The following is a 15,889-nucleotide window of genomic DNA, read 5'->3' on the forward strand; positions in this document are numbered from 1 at the left end:
GATAATGGGAACTGCAGATGCTGGAGAATCCAAGATAACAGTGTACAGCTGGATGAACATAGCAGGCCAAGCAGCATCTCAGGAGCACAAAAGCTGACATTTCGGGCCTAGACTCTTCATCGGTGAGGGTTATGGAATAAATAGGGAGAGAGGGGGAGGCAGACCGAAGATGGAGAGTAAAGAAGATAGGTGGAGAGGAGAGTATGAGTGGGGAGGTAGGGAGGGGATAGGTCAAGGAGGTGGGATGAGGTTAGTAGGTAGGAAATGGAGGTGCGGCTTGAGATGGAAGGAAGGGATGGGTGAGAGGAAGAACAGATTAGGGAGGCGGGGACGAGCTGGGCTGGTTTTGGGATGCAGTGGGGGAGGGGGACCGCTTTACGACACTTTACGGCGAAGGTCGGTCGTAATTTTGTTTTGTTTGTCGTCGGTGGGGTTGCCAAGGAGTGAAGTCGTGTTCACGAGCTGGCGGTCTATCGTTGTGGACGGATTTCTGTGAAGTGGCTGTTCAGAGCGGTGTGCATGAGGTATTCAGCGTAATTTACCTATTCCATGCAAAGGCAATAAACCAGCAAATATGTGTATATAATTATCTGTTAAAATTGCACATAACTGAGGTTCGAAATTATAACTGGAGACTGCGAGCTCCATGTATTTACATGGCTAATGCTTCAGGATCCAGTCAACACTTCTGTAATCAGGCATCGCGGCTCTTCCTGATTTTCCTGGGTTTCCTGGGTTTGTCGTTTATAAAGAATAAGACCGCCACAGCCCCCCGCATTCTACCCCCGACAAACACACAGAGAATGAGACGTTCAGAGATCTGTCTTTAAAGGAGTATAATTATAGTTACAACGATTGATATAGCGCCTTTAATGTAAACAACTAAACACCTGAACGAGCTTTGCAGGACAATAGGATAGTGTGTAAGAGATAATGGGAACTGCAGATGCTGGAGAATCCGAGATCACAAAGTGTAGAGTTGGATGAACACAGCAGGCCAAGCAGCATCTTAGGAGCACAAAAGTCCGAGCTAAGTAGGAAAGGAGGAAAGCATGATAGAGAGGCATTGGAAAGAAATTGCAGTGCTTGGGGTTTAAGCAACTGAAGGTGTGACTGATGATGGAACAGTTATAAGTGGGAATGTACGAGAGAGCAAATTTGAGGAACGCAAGTATCTTGGAGGTTTGTGGGATTGGAGGAAAGGAGGGTAAAAGCCATGGAGAGATTTGAAAAGACTTCTAAAATGAGGTTGTTACATGGTAGGGAGCCAGTTTAGAACAAAGTAAACTTCATGTACTTAAATAATAATAGTTGTTTCATCTGCTGTGCACCCTAGTCCTCAAAAATTTCCACAGATTGATGCAGAATGCCTTGTGGCAGAGAGAGGGGCAGCCACCACCACAAACTGCACCCAATCTGAATCTGTGGATAATCATCTTGTTCAGACCAAGGGACAGATCCACATGGATCTGTAGACTACCAGGTGTGAAGCTGGACGAACACAGCAGGCCAAGCAGCACCCCAGGGGCACAAAAGCTGACGTTTCGGGCCCAGACCCTTCCGTACACCCTTTATGCCAAATAAGTTTGTAATTAAGTGACACTTGCTGAATAATCCTGAATGTGCAAATAGCTACACTCATTTAAGATAATAAGTCAAGCTTGTAATATGGTTCATTTAAGCATGCTGGATGTGACGTATAGTTTGAGATGAATTTGCTGCAAACAAAAGTTTAAGCTTTGCAACTTTTTCTAATTATTTGGGAGCTTGGGTGACCTATAGTTCCTTGTTACCTTCTCTATGGCAATATGTATCAAATCAGAATTGACTTGCCAACCAAATTAACATGCTTTTCTCCTGTAGCACAGATTGTTGTGATTATTTGAAATTGATATTTTTGCGCTTGTCCAGGGGAGTGTAAGACAAAAAGCTTTGACAACACGTCCCTCTGTTCAACAATGTTCAAAATCCGTACAGCCAAATCACTACTACTCTTGCTGCTTCAGAGAAGTTGGAATTCCTGCACTCTTTTGCTTCTCCTTCCTTTCTTCACTCCTTCTGAAAACACTTTTGGAGACCATCACTTGCAGCCAGAATGTGCCTTTCTTTTAAGAGATCCAGGTGACCTAATGAAATGTAGCCTAACTGTAATTTGTGCTAGTTTTGCATACTCTTGTATCCAGGTGAGTGTGCAGCTGGTCAGCAACATGTTTAATATCTGATGGTACAACCATGGTATTGTACAAGCAGCATCAATTCCAGGTAGTTGATCAGATGCGGAGTAATCCTAATCCTTGTAGCTGAAAACAGGCAGAATCAAATTTTAGCCCCTCATGTTTTGCAATTGAAATCCATTAACATTTTGAGTGAGCAAGTCCATCAAATGGAATTTTCATTAGTCAGATTTAAAAGCTTCAACAAGAAAATGAAGAGCACCATTCTGTATAGTGTGCACCAAAATTGACAGAATTTAAACTGCATCTCTATTGTCTCCAAACCGTCTCGTAAAGATCTTTAATATTAAGTTGAGTTTTTGTACATAGTATTGTCATATTTGTCTAGATACGCACTTCAAAAAATAATTAGAGAATGTAAATCATTTGCAGTAATTTGAATGAAGTGATATATATAACATGAAAAAGTGAATATTTAGTACTGAAAAAAATTCTGTTGTCAGATAATTTTAATTAAGCAACTCTGAATTATCAAGTGCCGACTGTTATTCCTGACCTTATAACAGAAAAATATATTTCCTTGCTAACAGGTCTCTGAAAAGTTGCTTCTTCCCTTTTTAATTTTGTGAAACAACTGAGTACATTCTGTGAAATAGGGAAGAGGAACTAAAGAGACCATGGTGTCTTATTGATTACTTTTAGAAATGGTTTACGAATGCGTTATGTTTAGGTAATTGTAGAGAGCTACTGCTAATGATTATTAATCTCTTCCATACCCATTCTACCACAAGAGAAATAACAGCAGTAAATGAACGCTTCTGTAGTCATTTTTAAATCACAAGATTGCAGTAGTTACAATTACAGAGAAAAGCAAATAGCCAAGATTGCAAATATATTTCTTCATATTGCCGCATTGTTTTAAATTTATGTATAACAATCAGTCCTTCACAATGTGGAATATCCTGTTATTCCAAAATGGCAGCCATCTCAGCACATGTTGAGTTCTGAGGAAGGGTCACTGGACCTGAAACGTTAAGTCCGATTTTTTTCTTCACAGGTGTTGTTAGACTTGCTGAGTTTTTCCAGCACAGTTTTGCTTCCAAAATGTTGTTTAATGGCAGTAAAGTCACCTGACATCACCGTCTTCCAGATTTTTAATTATGTAATTTTCAGGACTTCAACTTTGTATCATCTTATTAAACTTCTCTTCTCTGTCTCCTGTACCATCATGAGCAGAGTGTTAATGGGTTTTTTTGTCATTAAGATTGAGTACATCAGATTAGCTGCCTGTGCCACGTCTCTTCCCTGAGATGTATTGCATCATTCATTTGTTTATCACCTACTTCATTGTATGCCTAATCTAAGCTTTCCATGAGGCATTCTTCTTACTCTCTCGACCTTAACTTTTCTTATTGATTCACCTGTTTTCTGGTATTGTTCACAGAAACAGAAATTGTCAGTGAAATGCAGCAGATCTGGCAACATCTGTGAGGTGCAAGCAGAGTTAACGTTTCAAGCCCGGTGACTCTTCATCAGAACTCAGTATTTGAGTTCTTTCTCTCACTTCTTCAAATCTCTCATCATTGGTCCACACCTCAAAAGAACAATCTCAACCTAAAATTACTTCAAGCAACTGCCTGATCTCTGTGGATTCAAATACCTAGGAACTCATGTATAATGAACTGCTGCCATATTTCGAACATTTGCCGCTTTGTTATTAATTATTTTATAGAAAAGCACTTAGAAAATAATGGTCGAATGAGACACAGTCAGCACAAGGGAAATCGTGCTTGACAAATCTCCTGGAATTCTTCGAGACAGTAACTAGTGGAGTTGACCAGGGGAGCCTGTGGATGTGGTTATTTGGACTTACAGAAGGCTTTTGACGAAGTCTAACAGAAGTGATTAATGTTTAAAAGTTAAGAGCGTGGGATTGCGGGAAATGTATTGGGATGGACAAAAAAACTGGTTAGAAGACAAGAAACAAAAAATATGAATAAAGGGATCTATTTCTGAATGGCAGGTAAGTGACTAGTCAAGTATTGCAATACTAGCACCCCAGCTATTTCTAAGATATGTTAATGATTTAGATGAGGGGATTAACTGTAATATCTGAGATGACACAAAGCTGGGTGGGAAGATGAACTGTGAGAAAGATGCAGAGTTGTTGCCATATGATTGAGACAGGCCGAGTGAGTGGCCAAATGCAGTATAATGTGAATAAATGTGAGGCTATCCACTTTGATACAAAAGGTAGGAAGGCAGATAATTATTTGAGTGGATTAAATTGAGAGAGGGAAATCTCAAAAGAGATGTGGATGTGCTTGTAGACGAGTAGACGTGAGTAAGCACAGAGGTGGAGCAGGCATTAAAGAAGGCAACCTTCTGTTGGTCTTCATAGTGAGAGGCTTTAAGTACAGGAACAAGGATATCTCACTGCAGTTATACAGGGCATAGGAGAGGCCATACCAGTACACAGTCATCGTCTTATCTGAGGAACGATGTTTTTAGAGTAAACGGAAAACAACCAACTTTTACCAATATCATTTCTGGGATGGCAGGACTGAGGTATAAGGTAAGATTGAGTTGGTTGGGATTGTATTTACTGGAGATGAGAAGAAAAAGGGACGATCTCATTGAAACCTATGAAATTCTAATGAGACTAGACAGGTTAGATGCTCGAAGGATGTTCCTGATAGTGGGGTAGTCCAGAACAAGGGGGTCATAGTTTAAGGATAAGGGATAAGCCTTTCAGAGCTGAGATGAGGAGAAGTTCCTTCACCCAGAGAGCATTGAGTCTGTGGAATCCACTACAGTGGGAAGTGACTGAGGGTGAAACATGTGTTTTCAGGAAGGTGCCTCTTGTTTAGTTTGATTTGACATGGATGGACCACAACAGATTGTTGTTGACATTTACTTCTAGGAACTTGAAACTCATGACCATCTCCACCTCAGCACCTTGATACAGACAGGAGTGTGTCCTTCACTCCACTTCCTGAAGCCGCTGACCAGCTCCTTCGTTTCCCTGACCTTGAGGGAGGGATCGTTGTCTTTATCCCATGCCACAAACTCCCCAAGTCTTTCCCCTACTCTGTCTCATTGTTGTTTGAGATCTAACCACTATGGTGGTGTCATCAGCAAATTTATAAATAGAGCTAGAGTTGAATTTGGCCACACAGACGTGAGTGTTTAGGGAGTATAGTAAGGTGCTAAGTATATAAGGAGTACAGTAAGAGCACTGGTGTTGAGGATTATCGTGTAGCAGGTTTTGTCGCCTATCCTTACTGATTATGGTCTATGGGTCAGAAAGTTGAGAATCCAAGTATAGAGGGGCTGGTTGTGGGCCTGCAGAGTCCTAGGTCTTGAGTGGCTAAATGGGGGAGAGGGCATTTAGGGTATTGAACCCAAAGATCAGTTGACTTGTTGAGCTGAATGGCCTGTTTCCACACTGTAGGGATTCTATGAATTTATGATCAGTCATGATCATATTGTATGGCAGAGTAGGCTTGAGGGGTCAAGTGGCCTTCTCCTGGTTCTATGTTTCTATTACATATTTAATGGCAGTCTTGTGGGATGCTCTTCGGAGGGGCAGTGTGGACTGTTTGGGCCTAATGGCCTGTTTTCCACACTTTAGGGATTCCAAGAATTCTATGCATGAAATGCTGTAGTTTAAAAAATACTAACTTTTGATAGTATCTCTTTTGATATTCTCAATAATTTGGTATCCAAAATAAGTTAAAATAAATAATTAAAAATAAAATCTGACATGCTGTTCCAAGTAACATGGACAGAAATGGTGATTGGCATGTTAACAGTTTGACAGACGAGAATTATACTCATTTTTATACTATAATGTAATTTCTTTTAAAACCTTAAACGTGGAGTTTTTGAGAAATAGATTTTGTAATCAATCTTTAACCAAAGTCATTTGAACTTCACTAATCTGTGGATTCTTTACCTTTCTTTAATATTCCTTTTGGACTTTCTTCTTTTTATAGATTGCTTAGCCACAACACAGTAATACATTCCATGAAAGATGGGGGACAATTTGGCACATGAAGCAGAACTTAACGCTTTGATAAAAGAGGTAGGTTGACAAAACTACATTGGCATTCATACACTTTGGCTGATAGTTAAGTGTTGCAGATGAGCCTAAATTTATTGTCAACATAATAGCCACTGATACTTGTAGTTATTTATGTAGGAGTAGTAAAAAAAATTCGGGAGAATAGATTTGCAGATGCACAGTTGACAATGCATATTTAAAAGTTATTGTACAAGTTGCCTTTCCCTCGATTTAGTTTTGTGAAAGCAAATGTCTGTGCCTTTTCGCAATTGAATCATGTGCAGTTTCAATATTTTGTTTTGTAGTGGCTATAGACCAGACATGTCAGATTAAATTACAATTTGCCCATTTTAGGTCTAGGTACCCATTTAACAAAAGATGATTTTCTCCTTGATGAAGCCATTGCTGGTTCTGTTTGATTATATTATGTATTTCTAAATGCTGTACTATTACATACTTTATCATAAACTCTTAACATCTTCTCAGTGATAGATATCAAGCCAACTGGCTTGTAGTTACCTCTCCTTTGGTTTTCTCCCTTTTGGAATAAGGATGTTACGTTGTCAGTTTTCCAATTATCTGGAACTTTTCCAGTAGCTTGGATGATCATCTACCATCTCTGTTGCTACTTTGTTTAATATCTCAGGAGGCATCCCATCAGGTCTAGGGGATATATTGGTCTTGTGCCATTAATTCATTAACTTTATTCTGAATACAATGTATATTTAAGTGAAGAGCCATTAATTTTGCCTCTTTACAACTTTTCCCCTTTAACCATATTTGTTTTTTTTAAAAATGTTAGTACACTCTGTCCCTTCCTGCCACCCCCTGTACACTATTTCAAACTAGTTGCCCTGGAATGCAGCCACATCTTTTTGTTTTTTTTAAATGGTATATCCCCTCCCAAACCCGCCACATTCTGTGTAGTTTAAAGCTTTCTTTAACGTTGTCTTCTCTGGAAAATAAAAAATGAAGAACAAACAACTTTTAATCTTCTGTTTGAAAGTATCCCACTTTTGGACTGTTGGTAAATGGTACCCCAAAGGTATATGGAGTAGCAAGTCTGCCGTGGGCCACAGGTGGGCATGCTGCAAATTTCCCAAGCCATCTCATAACTTCAGAACACAAGTCCATGTCTCAGCCTTGTGCCTAAGAATTGTGCATATATTAACATTGCATGATTTTCACACAAGTGGTCCCTGTGAAGTGTTAGAATTTCTCTTGCACCATTCCCTTTCTCCTTCTACCTCCTTTATTTAAATTGTCGGTTTACTCTTTTGATTCCTACCCATTTCTTAACCATAATAGATGGCTAATGAACTGTTGCGTACTGTATGTATTATCCTTGAGTTGGCTGGTTTTACCACTCTTAGACTACATGAAATACGAAAGCATACTACCACTGAAGAGTGGCATATTCAAGATGCAAGCAATTTATTGACCAAAGCAGATGTTCGTGATGAAATTTTTAAGTTAAACTTATATATCCAACACCACAATAAAAACAAACCTGAATTTGAACTAAACTAAAATACAAAACATTAGTATTATCTGCAAGTATCTTAAATGGTTATCGCACATTAAACTTTTTTTTGTTTTTCTAAAACAGTATTTGAAGTTTGCCGCTTTTGAGGAAACTGTGAATGTGTTTGTTAAGGAATGCAAAAACAAGGGAAAGGCAATCCCAAAACAACCAATGAGTGCTGGCCAGGACATTAAGACTTCACACATTCAGGTAAATCTTGTGTGTTCTTTGGATCACAACCTGAGACTCTTTAAGTAATCTGTACTACAATAATTGTTACTTCTGATAGTAATACTGTGGTATTGTTATGATTTGGTCTTTCTGGTGCAAAGAATCACTTGTGACAGGCTGCTTCTTTGATCAGTTACAGTTTCAGTGAGATTACACCAAAATGCAGTTTTTCAAGTATAGTCTGTTGAATAACTTCCTTAATAAATTTCTAGCTCCACAAATAAAGTGCCATACGTTCTCTATGATCGAAGGAGTATTTCCCCCTGGAATATCTGTTATCTGGATTTTTCCTGATTCAACGTGACAAATTTCAGCTAGCCACCATCAGAACTTTTAAAATATATTTTCTAATCAATCCATTCAGAGATGATCAGAGATAGTAAGAACTGCTGATGCTGGAGTCTGAGATAACACAACTTGGAGCTGGACGAGCACAAAAGGCCAGGCAGCATCAGAGGAGCAGGAAAGTTTCCGGTTGAAGAAGCATTCAGAGATGTTCTTATTTTCAGCCTTGACTACATTTCTAACTCTGACCCCGGGGAGGATTTCTGATGGCTCAGAGTTTACTTCCAAATAGATATAATCAGGAGGTTTTTTTTAATTCATTCATGGGATGAGGATGTCTCTGGATAGGCAGCATTTACTGTCCATCCCTAATTGCCCAGAGGGCAGCTAAGAGTCAACCACATTGCTGTGGGTCTGGAGTCACACGTAGGTCAGACCAGGTAAGGATAGCAGTTTCCTTTCCTAAAGGACGTTAGTGAACCAGATGGGTTTTTTCTGACAATTGGCAATGGATTTGTGGTCATTGTTAGATTGTCACTTCTTGATTTTCTTTGGATTCAGATTCCACCATCTGCCATGGCGGGAGGCGAACCCGGGTCCCCAGAACATTATCTGGATCTCTGGATGAACCGTCCAGCAATAACACCACTAGGCCATCGCCTCCCATTGGTTCAGGCCTGAGTCTGTGCTCAGCTAGCTGACTTCAAGCATAATATCCATAGGGATGTACTAATTGGCTGACCACCGTAAAGGTTGTCATAAGATGTTGCAAAGCAGCTCATTGCCAGAGCTTTTAAAGCGAAAGCAAGATGTAGCTGAGTTCTGAGGAAGGGTCACTGGACCTGAAATGTTAACTCTGACTTTTTCTTCACGGTTGCTGCCAGACCTGAGCTTTTCCAGCAACTTTTGTTTTTGTTCCTGACTTACAGCATTTGCAGTTCTTTCAGAAGCAGCACCCCAGGGTGGTTGTACTGAGGTAAAGACAGTTACCTTCTTCCGCAATGTCCATTTGCAAAGAGATGCAGTGTTTTTACTGAAGCTTTATGAAAACACTCTCATCTACGTTCTGCTCCGAGGAACATGCTAAGCCAAACATCTGCTGGAGTAAGGAAGTTAACTTAATGAAAGACATAGTTTCTAAGCTTGTAGGCCTTCCAGTGTAAGGAACTGATTATGACCAAATAGTGCAAACCTTCACATTCCAAGGTCCAGCAATAAGTGCCGAGGGATGCACTGAAGCTAATTACAGCTATCAGAAAGGAGAAGTGAGGAATAATCTCCAATTATGGATCTCCTACCAGTGTAACTCTAAACAATGTGATATCCCGCAGGTTGTATGCATCAGAAAATCTTTAAATAAATCTTACATTGTGGATTGCATCTAGATTTATGTGGACTGAGGCACTCTCAAGTATCGGCCCCACTTGCTTGGGTTTGGTAAATATGCCTCTAAGCCTTTCCTATTCATGTACCCATCCAAATGTCTTTTAAATGTTGTAACTGTATCTGCATGTACCACTTCCTCTGACAGTTTATTCCAGAAATGAATCACCCTCTGTGAAAGAGGTGCCCCTCATGTCCAAGCTAACAAAGTGTGGAGCTGGATGAACACAGCAGGCCAAGCAGCATCTCAGGAGCACAAAAGCTGATGTTTCGGGCCTAGACCCTTCATCGGAGAGATCATCTGATGAAGGGTCTAGGCCTGAAACGTCAGCTTTTGTGCTCCTGAGATGCTGCTTGGCCTGCTGTGTGCATCCAGCTCCACACTTTGTTATCTTGGATTCTCCAGCATCTGCAGTTCCCATTATCTCTGCCGCTCATGTCCATTTTAAATCTTTCTCTTTTCACCTTAAAAATATGCCCTCTGGTTTTGAACTCCTATATCCTAGGGCAAATTCCTTAGTGATTCACCTTATCTATATATCTCATGATTTTATAAACCTCTATAAGGCCACCTTTCAACCTCTTAAACATGGGTGAAAACAAAGTCCCAGCGTATCCGGCCTCTCTTTACAACTCAAACCCTTCAGGCCCAGCAACATCGTGGTAAATCATTTCTGAACCCTCTCCAATTTAATAATATCCTTACGATAGCAGGTGACCAGAACTGCACACCGTACTCCAAAAGTGGCCTCACCAACATCCTGTACAACCTGAACACAGCATCCCAACACCAATACTCAATGGTCTGAACAGTGAAGACAAGTGTGCTAAGTTCCTCCTGAACAACCCGGTCTGCCTGCAATGCAACTTTCAAGAACTATGTACCTGAACCCCATGTCTCTTTGTTCAACAACACTATGAAAACAAAATGGCGATGGCGGTGTAGGAAGTGCTTGAGCTCTTCACCAAAATGTTGCTGCTCTCACTCCAGCTCACCTGCCTGATCACATTCTTCTTTGTTTACATTGTTTTGTCTCTTCATTTCTCTTTTGTATCAAAGTCCAGCTTTTCTTCTTTTCTGCGGCAATGACAGAGGAAGACAGTTGTGAGGGCCTGCTGCAGTGGTGGCAGCATGGCAGGCCCTGTCCGGAAATCAGAGCATCCTGTAGCCACTCTATAAATCCAGATTGCCTTGGAGGGAACAAACGATGAACTTTTGTCCGAACGTTTTCTGAATTGTTTCTGTTTGTAATTTCTATAATTAAAATGGTGCTGAATTGTGATGACTAATACACATCTCACTGCATTTTCATAAAAATTCTGGCAATAAATTGTTATTCTACTCTGTTCTCCCCAGGCCCTTGCTATTAACTGTATAAATTCTGCCCTTGTTTGATTTTTTACAAATTGGGAAATCATACTTGAAAAATCTACTGGAATTTTTCAAGGGTGTAATAAATAGTTGATCAGGTGGATCCAGTGGTTATGATTTATTTGTATTTTCAAAAGGCTTTTGACAAAATCCCACATAAAAGATTGATGTGTAAAATTAAAGTGAATGGAAAGGGGGTACTGTATTGAGATAGATAGAAAATTGGTTAGCAAGCAGAAACAAAGAGTAGAAATAAATGGTTCTTTTTCTGAATGGCAGGCCATGACCAGTCAGGTACCACAGGATTCGGTACTGGGATCACAGCTATTCACAATGATTTAGTTGAGGGAACTAAGTGTAATGTTTCAAAGTTTGCAGATGACCCAACTGGGTAGAAGACTAAGATCTGAGGAGAATGCAGAGATGTTGCAGTTTGATTTGGACAGGCTGAGTGAGTGGGCAGATGCATGGCACATGCAGTATAGTGTGCATAAATACCTGCATTGATGTCAAAAAATGCAGGCAGATTACTATTGCCTGTAAATTGAGAGAGTGAACTGTTCCATGAGATCTGAGCATCCTCACACACCATTCACTGAAAGCAAGCAATCAGTAAAGAAGGCAAACTGTATGTTGGCATTCAAAGCGAGAGGATTTGAGTACAGGAACAAGGATGGCTTGCTGCACTTATACTGGGCATTGGTGAGGCAACACCTGGAATATTATATGCAGTTTTGATCTCCTTATCTGAGGAAGGATGCTCTTGCTATAGAGGGAGTGCAGCAAAGGTTGACTAAATTGATTCCTGTGATGGTAGGACTTGCATAACAAAAGATTGAGTCATTTGAGTTTTCACTGGAGTTCAGAAGAATTGGGGAAGGGGCGGGGGAATCTCTTTGAATCCTGTGAAATTCTAATGGGACTAGACAGGTTAATTGCAGGGAGGGCGTTCCCAATGGTAGGGGAGTTCAGAACCAGGTGTCATAATTTAGGATAAGGGGTAAACCTTTTAGAAATGTGATGAGAAATTTCTTCACCTGGAGAATGGTGAGCCTATGGACTCGGCTGTCACAGAAGATGGTTAAGGCCAAAGCATTGTGTTTTCAAGAAGGAGGTAGCTATAGATCTTGTGGCTAATGGGATCACAGGATATAGGGAGAGGTTGGAGTTAGGGTATTGAGCTAGACGATCAGCAATGATCTCAATAAAAGACAACAAAATGTGAGGCTGGATGAACACAGCAGGCCAAGCAGCATCTCAGGAGCACAAAAGCTGACGTTTCGGGCCTAGACCCTTCATCAGAGAGGGCGATGGGGTGAGGGTTCTGGAATAAATAGGGAGAGAGGGGGAGGCGGACCGAAGATGGAGAGAAAAGAAGATAGGTGGGGAGGTAGGGAGGGGATAGGTCAGTCCAGGGAAGACGGACAGGTCAAAGAGGTGGGATGAGGTTAGTAGGTAGATGGGGGTGCGGCTTGGGGTGGGAGGAAGGGATGGGTGAGAAGAAGAACAGGTTAGGGAGGCAGAGACAGGTTGGACTGGTTTTGGGATGCAGTGGGTGGAGTGGAGGAGCTGGGCTGGTTGTGTGGTGCAGTGGGGGGAGGGGACGAACTGGGCTGGTTTAGGGATGCAGTAGGGGAAGGGGAGATTTTGAAACTGGTGAGGTCCACATTGATACCATTAGGCTGCAGGGTTCCCAGACGGAATATGAGTTGCTGTTCCTGCAACCTTCGGGTGGCATCATTGTGGCAGTGCAGGAGGCCCATGATGGACATGTCATCTGAAGAATGGGAGGGGGAGTGGAAATGGTTTGCGACTGGGAGGTGCAGAAGTTTGTTGCGAACTGAGCGGAGGTGTTCTGCAAAGCGGTCTCCAAGCCTCCGCTTGGTTTCCCCAATGTAGAGGAAGCCACACCGGGTACAGTGGATGCAGTATACCACATTGGCAGATGTGCAGGTGAAACTCTGCTTAATGTGGAATGTCATCTTGGGGCCTGGGATAGGGGTGAGGGGGGAGGTGTGGGGGCAAGTGTAGCATTTCCTGCGGTTACAGGGGAAGGTGCCGGGTGTGGTGGGGTTGGAGGGCAGTGTGGAGCGAACAAGGGAGTCACGGAGAGAGTGGTCTCTCCGGAAAGCAGACAAGGGTGGGGATGGAAAAATGTCTTGGGTGGTGGGGTCGGATTGTAGATGGCGGAAGTGTCGGAGGATGATGCGTTGTATCCGGAGGTTGGTGGGGTGGTGTGTGAGAACGAGGGGGATCCTCATTGGGCGGTTGTGGCAGGGGTGGGGTGTGAGAGACGTGTTGCGGGAAATACGGGCGACGCGGTCGAGGGCGTTCTCGATCACTGGGGGGAAAGTTGCGGTCCTTGAAGAATTTGGACATCTGGGATGTGCGGGAGTGGAATGTCTTGTCGTGGGAGCAGATGCGGCGGAGGCGGAGGAATTGGGAAATGGGGATGGAATTTTTGCAGGAGGGTGGGTGGGAGGAGGTGTATTCTAGGTAGCTGTGGGAGTCGGTGGGCTTGAAATGGACATCAGTTACAAGCTGGTTGCCTGAGATGGAGACTGAGAGGTCCAGGAAGGTGAGGGATGTGCTGGAGATGGCCCAGGTGAACTTGAGGTTGGGGTGGAAGGTGTTGGTGAAGTGGATGAACTGTTCGAGCTCCTCTGGGGAGCAAGAGGCGGCACCGATACAGTGATCAATGTAACGGAGGAAGAGGTGGGGTTTGGGGCCTGTGGAGGTGCAGAAGAGGGACTGTTCCACGTAACCTACAAAGAGGCAGGCATAGTTGGGGCCCATGCGGGTGCCCATGGCCACCCCCTTAGTCTGTAGGAAGTGGCAATGATCTCAATGACTGGCAAAGTGGGCTCGAGAGGTTTCATGGCCTACTCCTATCTTGTATGTTTCTTCGTAATTTTCAAATGTATGAATGCAGTATGTTATTGGAGAAGGAAATCTTTGCAGGCAATTTTCACAGTACCTCTCTTTAAGATGGGATCAAAGGACAGTAAGTTTTAGGAATATAGTAACTTACACTTGAAAAGGTTAGTTTCAGTAATACGCCACAATATTTTTATAGAATGTGGATAGAAATATCGTTTTGTTTATTTTCAACAGGAAGGTTTGCTTAAAGCGTTTGAGGATGGAAACAGAAAGGCATTTTTAAACTTGTGGGAACAGCACATTTTACCGCAAACTGGAGTTGATGAGCAGCTGCCTCAGAAATTGGAATTTCACCTTCAAGTTCATTTTGCCATCTTTCCTCTGAAGAATTCTAGAATACCTGTAAGTTATAAAGAAAAGTGAATCTTCGTTAAATATGTGCTAATAAATTGTGTAAAATTTATACCACAAATACCCTTCATCTTTGACTAATGTATTTAGCATCACTTCAATTTTTGACATGCTTTTAAAGAAAATATCATTTATATATTGTTAATGTTATAACAGCAGAAACCAATTTCTTATCACATTTTAAAGACATTTAGACAATTGATTTATGAAGGTGTGTTTTCAAATGCTATCAAAAGTTTCAGGATCCTGTTGCAGAGTATCTATTTATCCGTCCATCCGGTTGTCCATCTATCTATCGCTCCATTGGAGCACTGCATTGGCACCTATTCTAAAGAAATGTCTCGTGTATTTGAGAATGGTACAGTAATACACAAAATACATGGGACAGGGGCAAGAGCAAAGTCTGGGTGTTGAAGTTGAGGTCTGTTGTTAGATGGTTCAGGAATAGGAGGCAATGGCCCAGGAAGTAGCTATGTTTCAGTATTATGCCGTGCCAGGACGAGTGTGGAGAGTGCCCTTTTGTTCATGATGTAGGGGTTTTGGGAGAGCGAGGGAGACTTTACGTGGGGTAGTGAGTGAGGCAGGTTTCAAGGGAGCAGGAGGGATGTCAATGCAGCAAAGAGAGTGCAGTTTTAGATCTGTAACTAAAGGAGTATTTAGCTAACTCAGAGCTAGAAAAACTTGAAATCACAAATGTAATGCATTACTTGCAAATAAATATATTATCTTTAGCTTAAGATTCCTTATGTTAGGAACTACTGTAAAGGGAAGCCATGGGCAACTGCCAGTTTTTAAATTGAGACCTGAGGTGCAGTTAGAAGGGTAATAACTGCTTGAAATATTCCAGTTTTGTGAAAATGCAAGAGTAACTTTCAGCTGTGATCTCACAAGTCGACGAAAGACATATTTAGCTGGATAGAAGTATGTTTCGGTTATATTGAGAAAACAACTTATGCTGACTTATACCTGTTATAGCAATTTAAACACTCTGGTATCTAGGAAATGAACACTGCTTTGAGTTGTGGTTTTAAGTTTAATAGGATTGATACTTATTGACAATATTGATGAATTTTTCTGATTCTGCCTCTTTGAGACCCAATTACTCCATATGTCAACACAAATAAAAAGGTAATGTTACTCTGTGACTGCATCACCTGATAGAGGAGTTATTGAAAATGAGAAAGCAGTCCCTGCAACCTGAAAAAGGGTGGGTGGGGGTGTGTGTATGTGCATGTGTGTAGTTTGTGTGTGTGCGTATGCACGCATGCACAATTAATCTGTGGTTCTATCCATCACTGAACTTGAGATCATAGATATAACTACAGTTACTGCTACATGTTAGATATTTTGAAATATTTATTGTATTGACAGTAAAGAAAGTAAGTTGACAGATGAAGGTATTAAGATGAAGGTATTAATAAAATCCAACTGTCTGTCAGGACAGCAATTTTCTGAGTACTGTGTACAGTGCACTGGCCTGGCTGCTGCCCCAGTGTTGTAAAAAATTTAACCAGCAGATGGTGGTGTCTTTCCACTCTTTTTCAAAGTGCGATATTATCACA

The 15,889-nt window shown here is 41.6% G+C and overlaps 1 protein-coding gene across 6 annotated transcripts in view; it reads left to right on the forward strand.

The window, feature by feature from the left end:
• The first annotated feature begins 403 nt into the window (after positions 1-403).
• LOC125457741 (lisH domain-containing protein ARMC9) overlaps positions 404-15,889 on the forward strand; it is a 117,169-nt gene continuing 101,683 nt past the window's right edge. For 4 of the 6 annotated variants that reach the window (XM_059651108.1, XM_059651111.1, XM_059651110.1 and 1 more), the window contains exons 1-5: positions 409-524; positions 3,619-4,197; positions 6,173-6,261; positions 7,850-7,975; positions 14,151-14,318. In XM_059651108.1, coding sequence (XP_059507091.1) covers positions 6,211-6,261; positions 7,850-7,975; positions 14,151-14,318 — 345 coding nt within the window. In that variant the 5' untranslated portion in view covers positions 409-524; positions 3,619-4,197; positions 6,173-6,210. Of the gene's footprint in view, positions 525-3,618; positions 4,198-6,172; positions 6,262-7,849; positions 7,976-14,150; positions 14,319-15,889 lie in introns of all 6 variants that reach the window. The other 2 variants (XM_059651113.1, XM_059651109.1) reach the window with 2 other exon arrangements.

The sequence above is a fragment of the Stegostoma tigrinum genome, chromosome 14 (assembly GCF_030684315.1).
Source record: "Stegostoma tigrinum isolate sSteTig4 chromosome 14, sSteTig4.hap1, whole genome shotgun sequence".
Classification (NCBI taxonomy): domain Eukaryota; kingdom Metazoa; phylum Chordata; class Chondrichthyes; order Orectolobiformes; family Stegostomatidae; genus Stegostoma; species Stegostoma tigrinum.